The following is an 11,775-nucleotide window of genomic DNA, read 5'->3' as shown; positions in this document are numbered from 1 at the left end:
TCAAATTAAACTTTTGATCCATATAATGTTTTGTCTAAAATGAGCTCGCAGAATGAATGGACGGCATGTATAAAACAAGTGGGCCTACAGAGCTTACCGAAGATCACCGCCGAATCCGAGTCCAACAATTTGCACAAGCGTGATTGGGGTGGATTTCCTGCTAAAATCCTTTGCTTGAAGTTACTGCCGTTGGATGTAAGGTGGGGTCCACCGTAATGTTTATGAGAAATCCAACTCATCCATCTATTTTCGAGCTTATTTTAAGAAATGCGACAGAAAATTAGGAGATCCACGACTCAATTGTGCCATACAAGATGAAACGGTGGGGAAAGTTATTTTTACCGGGATACAGTGAAAACATACAAAACTTACACCGATACAAAACTTTCGTGCCCATGTGAATATTTCAACGGTGATTGCTAAATCCACACTTTTTCCTCTCGTGTGGGCCATTTGAGATTAATATCCACCTTATTTTTTGTCACATGTCCTAAAATGAGATCCAAAAACGGCTGGATGGATTGGATTTTTCACAAACATTGCAGTGGCCCCACCGATAATCCTTGCGCAGGAACTTCTTACGAAGGCAATCGCAGAGCGTGATTCGCACGAATGGGTCTCCCGGTTATTTCCTTATGAAACAGGGGTTCTTCCAACTACACTATACGATGTTTCTAATTCCACGCGCGTGTTGAAACGTAAACATCCGGAGCGGCTAGTAGTGAAAATATGGAACACGTGTGGAACATCTTATCCTTCCAAAGTTTGAAAGTAAAGGTTACTTTCTTCCTAAAAAGCCAGGAGATCTAGCTCTTCACATGGACCACAAATTACAGTGTACAACTAAAATGTATTCTATCCATTCATTTATTTTGATATAATCTGGCCCACCGTAGTGTAAAATGGCTTGATTTTTATGCCAAAAAGATCTAATCAATGTATATAACCTGATGGAAAGATCAGATTTCATCACGTGTCACATTGTGATGCAGATCCGGGGTCTTGATGTGTAAAGCTTTCACACGCGTGTGGGATTAAGAACCTCACACAGCGCCTACTTTTCAACCGAATACGGATCAATCTCGAAACGCCCCCACGTTGCGTACGACCTCCCATCCTAGCCATCCATAGAAAACCAAATCCGACCGTCCGTCCCTTCACCTCTTCTATAAAAGGTCTCGGTCCGTGATAATCCCTAAACCGTTTTCAAAGCTTCCATCTGAGAGAGCGAGAGAAGACGAGAGAGAGGGATAGAGAGAGCAGGGTTCGCACGTTAGGAGAGATTTTCTGCCTTTAAAAAAAAAAAAATTTCTTCGGCTTCTGTCTTTTCCTTTGCGTTTGAGATCCAAGATCTTCCTTCAGAAATCTAGGGTTTCTTTTACGGGAAGTAGGTCTTCTTGATTTCCACGGTCAGATTTCACCTGATCCGATGAACGATCATTCTCAGATGATAAATCGAAGCTACGGGATGTGGCCTCCGCCGGCCCTCCCAGAAGAATCAATGGTCGCGAATTTCCCCAATCCCAATCAACCTCGCCCGATCTTCACCGCAATGAAGCCGGGCCGTAGCAATTGGAAGGGAAAGAAGCCTGTTGACAAGCGTAAACAACTGCAGCGAAAGGAGAAGGCTACCATAGCCGGCGGTGGCAGTGGATACAAACCCCCCACTCTTAATGAGCTGCAATCTCAGAACCGTGCGAAAGCCCGGAGATTCTACCCCAAGAAAAAATTCAACCGATTTGCGCCATTTGCCCCTCGGAACACGACATCCTTCATCATCCGTGCCAAGAAGTCCGGTGGGATTGCATCACTTGTTTCACCATGCCCTGTCACGCCAGCAATTCTCCCAACTCCGATCTTCTCCCCATCGCGGGAGGTCCTTGTAGACATGGCGAAGGAGGAGTGGGGTGTAGATGGGTATGGGACAATGAATGGCCTGATCAGGCTCCGGTCACCGGGCCACGAGATCCGTGGTGATGAGGAAGAGGAGGAAGATGGGTCGAGCGAGAGCGACGTTGAAGAGCATGTTGAGGTGGAGAGGAGATTGGATCATGATCTGAGCCGGTTTGAGATGGTGTATCCGAATTTTGGGGATGAGCACTCTAACCTGCTGGAGAACCGGGTTGATGATCAGGACACACATATAGCGCAGCTGGAGGAGGAGAATCTGACACTGAAGGAGCGTCTTTTCTTGATGGAGAGTGAGATGGCAGATTTGAGGAGGAGGCTGCAGTGCTTGGAGACAGATAATCGGGTAAGGGAGGAGAACCTGGAGGAGGGGTCGGACAACGAGGGGGGTGGGGATGTTTGCTCGGAGAAGAGCGTCGGCGACTGAGTTTTGTCGTCGTGCGCAATGTAAGTTTCTGGTTTTTGTACATATTTCGTCACTGTTTGTGAAAATATCAGGACATATGGTTTCAATTTTATTTTTTTTTCCAATGTTGTAGGTTGTTTAAGGATGGTAGGACCTTTTTTTTTTTTTTTCCTTTGTTTCTATGCTTGGTTTTTGGAGTTTAAAGCTCTGAACTTCAGGAAAATGAAAAACTGATGTTGACATTTCCCATTTCATTTGATTTATTGTTTGTTATGGTGGTTCCCCAATCCATATTCGAGGAGTGCAGAGCATGAGCTTTGCAGATCCTCAGAAGACAAACATTTTATGTGGAATTCAGTTTTTTTTTTTCTTTTCTTTTCTTTTTCTTTTTCTTATATAGGTTTCTTATGTATTAGTAATAGTAAGCCTTTGACTGCACATCTGTATGGAGTTTATCTTTCCTTACCGTGGGGGATCTTATGTTTTGATTCAACTGGGTTTTGGATAATCAGTAGTGGATGTGTGGTGCGTAGATTGCATTTGCATTTGAAGCAGACTGTTAAATGCATTGGATTTTGACTTCGGGTCTGTTGAGGATTGTTGCTAAGTTGAAGGTTGTGATTGGTTTGTGCTTTCTAGATCTGCCAATCTCGGAAATGTCGGAGGGAGGAAGCGGCCCTTTCCAATTTTCCGATGGTTGCAGGTATCTTCACAGGTTTCTTCTGAATTGATGGACACACTTGCAGAACTCTGTAAGATGCATTTAGCCTTTGTATGCTGAATTCTTTTTTTAGCCTTTGTATGCTGAATTCTTTTTAGCCTTGTTATTTGGTTTGTAGTATATTAGATTTTGACTGCTTTATTGATCGCCGTGGCTGAATTGGTCTCGGATTTTCAGCTGAGAGGTATGCATGGATTTTCAGCTGAGAGGTATGCATGGTATGTCAGTGTGGTTTGCTGCTGAAGCAGATTGGCAAATTCATTGGATTTTGTCATGATGATGTGTTGAGAATCATTGCTGTCTTGATTCTTGAAGGTGGTGGTTTTCTCTCCCTGGATCTGCTGATCTTGGAAAAGTTGGAGGAGGTGATCCTTTCCAATTTTTCCAAAGTTGCAAGTATCTTCACAGGTTTTCTTTTGCCATTGCCGCCTCATGCTTGTGGAACTTTGCAAGATACATTTATCATTCTTATGCTGAAATTCTCAGTTTTCTTTGAATTTAATTCTTTGTTCATGTTATATAATAGCATTTGTTGATAATTTATATTTGCTTCTAAATTCTGCTTGGATCTATATAAAGGTACACATGCTATGCTGGTTTAGGTTGGTTTAGGTTGCATTTTAGTAGATATCCAAATGTTCAAATGCATTGGATTTGGACATGGAGATGTGTCGAGAATCTTTGCTAAGTTGAAAATTGTGTTTCATCTGTGCGTAATAGATCTGCAAGTCTTGGAAAAGTTGAAGAGAGGAAGTGATGTTCTCCAATTTTCCGACCATTGCAGGAGAGCCCTCTACATTGTTGGCCTTGCAGAATTCTGTAAGGTACTGTGAGCATATATGCATGCTGAATTTCATACTTCCCAATTATGCTGAAATTCATTGATTGCATGATTGCTTGAGGGTTGCTACTGAATTCGATATCCATTTTAGAAAACGATATGGTTGTTATCTGTGTTTTGTTTGCAGGGGTTTGCTAGCGTCATTTGCCCCTTTCCATACTCAAGCTTTGTATGAAGCATGCTTGCCATATGCCAAGTGCGTGACATTTGACCAGTTCATGAGGCGCCCCGCACTGAAGGTAACCATATGCAAATCAGGCTGGCCCACTCAGAGATTACAAATTTAAAAGGCTTGCTAATGGCCCACCTTCAATGTGCATGTGTGATATTGACAAGTGGACCAGCCAATTCTGTACATGGCCATCCATTTTCATGGTGTGGGCCACCTTACTAACCAGCCTATTGTCTCACAGACATTCCAGAGCAGCATGTCTTTTCATTGTGGACAAGGAAGGTGTCTAGCAAACCTCTTATTTGGTATTAGAAGTTGGGTACATTGGAGATCTATCGAGAAGCATTGCCTAGTTGGAGCTGGTGACTGATTTGCGCTTTCCAGTTCTCCTCTCCTGAAATTCTCAAGGGCCCAGCATTCCTTTTGGATTTCCTGACCATTGCAGGTGCCTTGGGTTACTGGTTGATGGGAGATGAAATTTTGGGGAGTGATGGTAAAAGCATTGCTTCACCTCCATGGGATATGAGATTGTTTGCACGCAGTTTGAGCAGATTGGTCCTTTTGTTGCATTTGTGATCTGGCAACTGGGGCAAGTGATAGAAGCATCTGCGGATGGAAATCTCTCCAACCTGCAAGGGATTCAAGGACCAGAGCTGGTGAATGAAGTTTTGGCTATGGGAATGAATCTTTCAGGATGCTTAGAGGCCAAAAAGACTTGGTTTCAGGTTATGGTTTATATCATAGATTGGGCTATGCAACTCTGTTTTGAAGAAATCAAAGTCCTACCGTTTGCATAAAGCAACAAGGAACAGAACTGTTTCCTCCTCTCCCCATCAAACTCATGAGAGATTTCTTCCGCGGTTGTCTGGACATGTGAAAAGCTCCAGTTGGAAGGTGGACATTCGTCATTTCTCTTATTCTAACTCAGGAGAAGAGATTTCTTCAGTGGTCATTTGGATGCATGAAAAGCTCCAGTCAGAAGGTGGACATTCCTCTCCTCTTATGAGAAGAGATTTCTAATTGAGACGTTTGGATGTGAAAACCTCTGGTTGGAGGGTAGACATTGCTCCCACTCCTCGCCTCTCCTCTCCTCTCCTCTCTTTACTTCTTAAAGGGTGGTTTGGTTGCATGAAAAGCCCAGTTGGAAAGTGGACATTCCTTGTCTGCTAACACACATGAGATTTCTTCAGGGGAGTTGTTTGGATGCATGAAAAGTTACAGTTGGAAGGCAGACATTTATCTCCTCCCAACTCAAGAGGAGATTTCTTCAGGGTTGGCGGATGTCCGCATGAATGAGAGCTTTCTTGCATTGGATGCCACTATTACGCAACATGGGTCCATCGGGCAGCGCTGCCCACAAAAGAAGTTGAATATTGTGGCCACCACAAGGGAGACTAGGGTGCAGCTATCCTGGCTCCATCTGATTTTTATTTCTATTTTCAATCTTGATCTTGCTCGTATCAACCCTGGAAGAAACTCCTGTCATAAAGTGGCCCAGATAGATTTTGTAAGGTTGCGGGTGGTATGGGGACAACATATTGGACAGAGCTGATTGTCAAATATTTGACATTCTTAGATGACGGAGCTGATGGTCAATGTCAGTATACGTTTTGGCTAGAAAATCAAGTGGATCAACTGCTCTAGATGTAGGGCCCTTAATAAGAGGTTAAATTCAGATGGTTATTATTATTATTTGCAACCAAATGAGCACCGGCAGGTTAAATCCTTGGACCTACTGGAGTCTCAAAACCATGGGGGTTTGGTTGGCCACTTTTGATTTTCGGGCCCCAAGGATGACACGACGGGGGCATATGATGTACTACCTGAATTTTGAGGTCGTGGGAGAAAATTGAGTTGGTTCACGTGATGGAATGAGTGGAGGGGGTGTCTGCACAAGCGGTACAGGGCGATAAAAGCCTTATCCACAGACTACAGCTTCACAGCCTCGTGATAAGTGTCTGCACAAGCAGTCGAGGGTGATAAGCCTCGTAGCAGTACACAAGGGGCTGTCATTCCAATGCCATACTCAAATACTTGACCGAGAACAAGTCGCGTGGATGGTTTTGTCTGCACCTCTCTATTTGAGTGTGATTAGTACATTTCTTTACATTTGTAAAGCTATTGAGTACAACTTGAACCGCATTCATAAGATGATGGAAGCGGATTAGCTGGTGTATCACACACCACTGATCTGGCTGGTGTGGGTACACGTGTTGCTCGAAGACAAGCTGTGACGCTCCTCGAGCTCCAAGTTGTACGAACAGTTTAAAGGATATCAAAGTTATATGGCCCCAACGATGTTGTATTTATTATATCCACACCGAGATCATTATAGAGCATGATTCCAAGCTCAAGTGGACCACACCACAAATAACAGTGGGACAATGATTCTCACCGTTAAAACATTATAGGGCCCACTATAACTTTTATTTTCCATCCAATCTCTCCATAAGGTCACACAAACCTGGATGAAGATGAAAAACAAATATCATATTGATCCAAAACTTCTGTGACCCCATGGTAGACGTTCAATCCACACTGTTTTTTTTTATAGTGTGGTCCACTTGATCTTTGGATCTGTCTAATTTTTCGACTTGTTTTTCAGGCTCAAGCCTTAGTGTGAGCTCGCCAAATGGACGGACTGGATATAATACATATCTCATGATGGGACCCAAAGAACTTTGTGATTTCAACACACCAGCTAGATCGGTGGTGTGCGTTACACCAGCCAATCTGCTTCTTAGCTCATGAATACCCTGCAAACATTACTGCAGACAGACGAGAGACTGACTTAACAACGTGATCGGGGCTTTCGTTCCGTACATCGTTATTGGGTGTACTCATCAATTTTCGGCTTAATTCAATCTCAAACAAATAATATTTTAATCGAAAACGGATTTTAACTATCTAGATGTATCCCATCTACTGATTACATTATGTAGAGTTACACTTCTCGAACATACTTTGTTGGCAAAATAATCAATTGGATAGTGTAGCTAAGTGCTTAAATCTTATGATCAAGGGAAATCTAATATAAAAAAATTATGATTATGTGATCATGGGCCCTTAAGCTGCATTATCACCAAAGGCATCACATACGTCAATGGGCTCCACGTATCTAGCCATGCATCACATCGTGGATAATGTAGTTTGTGTTTATGTGTGTGTTTAGTTGCTATCAATTACTCAGCTCCAACAATCAGTTAGACTCTAGAGAAATGTTTATTCTAAAATTACTTCTTGATCGGCTATTGAAAAATTAGGGTGAGGGATCATCGTTCTATAGAGGGAAGGTGTTAGGCACCTGTTCTGCCTGCACAAGTGTGCTCTTTACTTCACAAGACCAATAGGATTAGCTTTGCCCTAATGATACAAACCGTGTGAATACAGTGATAATGGGATGCCTATGACAAGCAATGACTTATGTTAGATAAATCTACCGTGACTCTTACTTGATAAAGCGGTCCCCACTTGATGTGGCTATCAAATAATTAGTTAACTTGAATTTTTGATGGGCAAAATCTAATAGTTCAACAAGTTGCACAGCATACACTTGAGTCAACTGGGTGTTGCAATGGATGTGTTGGTGCACAAAAAATGCTACTTTTCCAGACCTCCTAGTCCCTGTTGCGTAGAAAAAGACCTCCCAGTCCTAGAGAACTATTGCGCTAGACTCCACTGTTGCGCGGAAATAGACTTCATAGCAGACTTGTTGCATGGATAGACCTGTTACATGGGTGTGGAGGTTCTGTTGTCTAGAATGGGGCCCGTGGCACATAGATCGAGGCTTCACACGTGTAAAAACTTATAAATACTACCACGTAATACCCTGGTTCCCGAAACCTGAGTACACTACTCGTTTTCAAAAAATCCGAGTGTTAATCTTTAAAAATATCTAAATTCTACGTGTGTGTGTGTGTATGTGTGTGTATTAAAATTTAACCAGACTTAGTAATCTAGTAGAATAGAAGTAAATCAAGTATAAGAGGGAGTCTAAATATACACAACCAAATATTCGAGTGGTAGCTCGAAAACTTATACAAAACAATGTCTTAAGTTTTTATAAAACATGACAATACAAATTAAATACAAATAAAATCTGGAATAAAGAGTTGCAAGATCATCTGGCTCCTATTCCAAATAAACACCAGCATGCGCGTCATCTGCGTTTTATGCACACTGAATATAGTTTAATAGTGTTAATAGTTATCCTAGTAAGGTATAACCCTCGAGATTTATCATATTATCAAGATAATTAAGCATAGTTATCAGAAACAATCTACAATGAATATTTCACAATGATCATTATAATAATAAGACAGTTAATCAGATACACATATATTAAATAAATTTTACAAAGATATTCTTGTTTAAATACATGAATGCATGCACATGCTCACAAACTTGGGGATGCACATCCAGTTGGCAAAAGATTGCCCAAAGAGAACTAGCCACCTGGAAAAGTACTCAAATGTACGCCCTAAGGAGAACTAGCCACCCAGAAAAGACTATGCAACGAGGATACCTAAGGTGACCTAGCTTCCTAGAAGAGTACTCTATGTACGTCCAAGGAAAACTAAACACCTGGAAAAGTCCATGCGAAAAAGGCAACCCATGGTAGTCGAATGCACGCAACGAAAACTTAAGATCACCAGGTAAAATACTCTATGGTACAGCCCGTAATGACCTAAGAAAACCCTGCGTCTTGTATCAACCACCTGGTAAAGTTCATATGCCATGAAGATGCATGATTAGCCCCACTATTATTATTCCAATTTCAAACAACCACTTTGAGAAAGCTCAAAGGTCACAATGGGAAGTTTGTTACCCAGCATATGCTGGCCGACAGCTCAGATATAGTGTTTCATTCCACCATACCTAGCTCATGAGACTATAAATATGATGTTTTAAGGGTAACCTCTTCAACAAGTGGCCAATCATTATCCAACAAGTGGAACTTACCATCGCAAGGTCGTATGAAAATGGTCTGTCAAAGCCACATAGGCAAACATTCCATCAAAACTACAAGGGCAAATAGTTCATTCCAAGGATGCGATAAAAATGGGATTATTCCCAAAAAGCCACAAAGGCACTAAGGACCCACAAGATGGTAAGTCCACAGCAAGGATTTTCCATTTAATTTATTAGACAGAATGACCACAAATTTGAGGGCTTCCAAAAATAGCATCAAATAATCGCAAGTGGTGAAACAAGCCACGTACAATATCAATATCATCTGCACATATTAAGTATTCATTTCAAACCAGGGTAGAGATATTTGAGTTCCATAGCATGTTCAATACTTGAATTTAATCCTAACATCAATCATTTATAAAGAATCACTCAACTAAATACTAGCATTTATAATAATTTCTATTTAATGCTACATTAAGCAATCAATATCTTTAATAAATAAGAATAGATGAACAAAGTTAACTATCAAGATGTAGAAAAGCTTGAAGAGTGATCCTCACCTTACTTGTTGAATGCCTTTGCCTTCGATGTTCCTGCCGTATGAGCTTTGAGAACAACTCAAGTATCTTGGCGGGGTGATTAGATGCAAACTTGATTAATTTGGTTGATTGATGGGCTAAATCTTCAAGGTAGATCACTGGAGTTGTTGCCTGGAGGTGTCATATCAGATTTTTAGAGGGTTATTTTCTTTGTAATAGGAATTGAGTCAACTCAGTTCTTTTATGATCAAAATTTCTACTCACTAGGCAATTCGATGTTGGATTTGAAGAAGGTGTTTGTTGTTGCCAATAGACTGGTTGTGCTTAATTCTTTGAAGTTGGTGGGATCTCAAAGGGCCTCCTTAGACAACGCCAGTAAACAGTTGGGCCCAAACATAATCGAATGATCTACTGAGTTGACTCACTAAGGAGTTGAGTGATTTTAAATTTAGAGGGGCATGGTACCTGATGTTGCGTTGTTTCACTACCATTGAAAGGAAGAAATCTCGATGGCTTGTTTCAGCAACTTGTTTGCTTGATTCGACAGTAATTGGTAGTAATCCACCCATTAAAATCATGAGTTGATTAGATAGCTCGGTTCGAGTTTGATCTCAACTCAGATGCAGATTCTTTGCTGGACTTTCTTTTGAGTTTGACTTGAATGAGAGAAGCGACGACTTGGATGGGGAAGATAGCGACTAAGAGGAGGCGAGTCAGTGACTCGAATGGGGTGAAGCAACGACACGAATTGGGTTGCTCTACAATTGACTCGGCTCGACTCGTCTTAACATGACGATTTACTCGGACAGCTGGTCTCCCAACCTCTCGATCATCTCTTGATTTCTCTCTCTCTCTCTCTCTCTCTCTCTCTCTCTCTCTCTCATTGTTTGACCAGAGAGAACCTGGATTCGGTCCGCACTCACCAGTAGACTCGGCTTGGTTCGAGCTGGTGCAACAATGCACCCACCCTCTCACTCTTTTTCTTCTTAATTTCTTTCTTCACCTTTCTTTCTCCCTCTTCCTTCTCCCATTTTCACTCTCCGCACGACCAGAGGAGCCTGGACTCAGACTTCACCGCGCGACTCGAAACGCTTGAACCGATGAAGAAGATTGACGGGGAAGAAGGCGGCCATTAATGGCGTCTTCACCATCGTCGTCTCTTCCGCCAATCTGACTCTTTCAGTTGGTCCGTAGGGACCCTGGAAGCTTAGAGGACAAAAGGAACGAAGCTTGGACGCTGTTTAAATGGTGGGTTCTAGCTTGGAAGAAAACGGCTCAATTTCGGGAAGAACTGGGAAGAATTGTCGCAGCTTCAATTTCTCTCCTGGGAACTAAGGTTTTTGGGATTCCCACATATAAAATATCTCACTTCGGACAATCTGGATTGATTTGGATGGGCTTTTAAAAGTTCTTAAACGATTCTGATCATCCCAGCCAATTTAAACCGGAATATTTCCTCCGTGTTTGCTCTTGGCTCGAGAAAACCCTAAAATAGGGTTGAATTGGAGGGTTGAGATTACCCCAGATGAATGGTTAGGATATCAAGAGGATTTTGTTTATGGATCGCCAGCTAATGGAGAAAACGGAACTTCCGTTTCCGAAATAACAGCCACACTCGACATTTTTTAGCATAAGCTCGCACATACACACATGCATAGTAACATGCAGGATGGGTATGGTTTTGATCTGTCTCACATGTTCTCCAAGATGAATGGTTTAGATCATTCATCTGATCTCAATTGGGATCCACTTGATCGAACGGACGCATGACGCCCGATTAAACTAAGCGCACCTCTATTATCGTGCTCACGCACACATGCTCTCACAAGTGAAATTTACAGGGTTTTGATTGGCCACACGTCTGGAGCACGATGGATGGCTTGGATTTTTCCAAGAGTCCATGATGATGGGCCACAATGATCCTAAACGGATGTTGTCCGTTTAAATAGCGGGCGGCTGGAAAATCATGGAGGAACTTCCCCTTGCGATTAGGTTTTTGGTCAAAGCTTGTTTGACAAAGTTGGGTAGATGGTCGGTGTACACTCAATGTAAAGGTGGGGTCCACAGTGAAGTTTCACTGAATCCACATCGATCCTCCCATGTTACGGATCCCATCAAGTCACTTGGCTATAGATGAGGCAGATCCAAAGCTCAGGTGGTCCATAGAAACTAGATTTTGTGTTATTTTATTGACGCTTATTAATTTAAGGGTCGGATTGATTTCAATCTGAATTCTAACGGTCAAAAGAGTCTTAGGAATTTGTTCGGATGATT

The 11,775-nt window shown here is 42.0% G+C and overlaps 2 protein-coding genes across 2 annotated transcripts; both read left to right on the top strand.

Moving 5' to 3' along the window:
- The first annotated feature begins 1,204 nt into the window (after positions 1 to 1,204).
- Positions 1,205 to 2,568, top strand: LOC131243116 (uncharacterized). Its single transcript, XM_058242225.1, has one exon. It carries the CDS (start codon positions 1,430 to 1,432, stop codon positions 2,333 to 2,335), a length of 906 nt encoding a protein of 301 aa, XP_058098208.1. The 5' UTR covers positions 1,205 to 1,429; the 3' UTR covers positions 2,336 to 2,568.
- LOC131243117 (uncharacterized) lies at positions 2,346 to 6,179 on the top strand. Its single transcript, XM_058242226.1, has 7 exons — positions 2,346 to 2,355; positions 2,954 to 3,017; positions 3,238 to 3,253; positions 3,351 to 3,443; positions 3,820 to 3,859; positions 4,004 to 4,115; positions 4,290 to 6,179. The coding sequence occupies exons 3-7, from the start codon at positions 3,247 to 3,249 to the stop codon at positions 4,416 to 4,418; spliced, it is 381 nt and encodes a 126-aa protein (XP_058098209.1). The 5' UTR covers positions 2,346 to 2,355; positions 2,954 to 3,017; positions 3,238 to 3,246; the 3' UTR covers positions 4,419 to 6,179.
- Positions 6,180 to 11,775: the final 5,596 nt, after the last annotated feature.

Source organism: Magnolia sinica, chromosome 4 (assembly GCF_029962835.1).
Source record: "Magnolia sinica isolate HGM2019 chromosome 4, MsV1, whole genome shotgun sequence".
Taxonomy (NCBI): domain Eukaryota; kingdom Viridiplantae; phylum Streptophyta; class Magnoliopsida; order Magnoliales; family Magnoliaceae; genus Magnolia; species Magnolia sinica.
Note: the sequence above shows the minus strand (reverse complement) of the source record. Positions and strands in the feature narration are given on the sequence as shown.

What these genes read in the sequence shown, in the direction of transcription:
- LOC131243116 (XM_058242225.1), top strand. Translation starts at nt 1,430, where the DNA reads ATGAACGATCATTCTCAGATGATAAATCGAAGCTACGGGATGTGGCCT.
- LOC131243117 (XM_058242226.1), top strand. An exon ending in AGTTGCAAGTATCTTCACAG is followed by an intron (nt 3,444 to 3,819) that starts GTTTTCTTTTGC and finishes CGACCATTGCAG; the next exon opens with GAGAGCCCTCTACATTGTTG. An exon ending in GCCTTGCAGAATTCTGTAAG is followed by an intron (nt 3,860 to 4,003) that starts GTACTGTGAGCA and finishes TTTTGTTTGCAG; the next exon opens with GGGTTTGCTAGCGTCATTTG.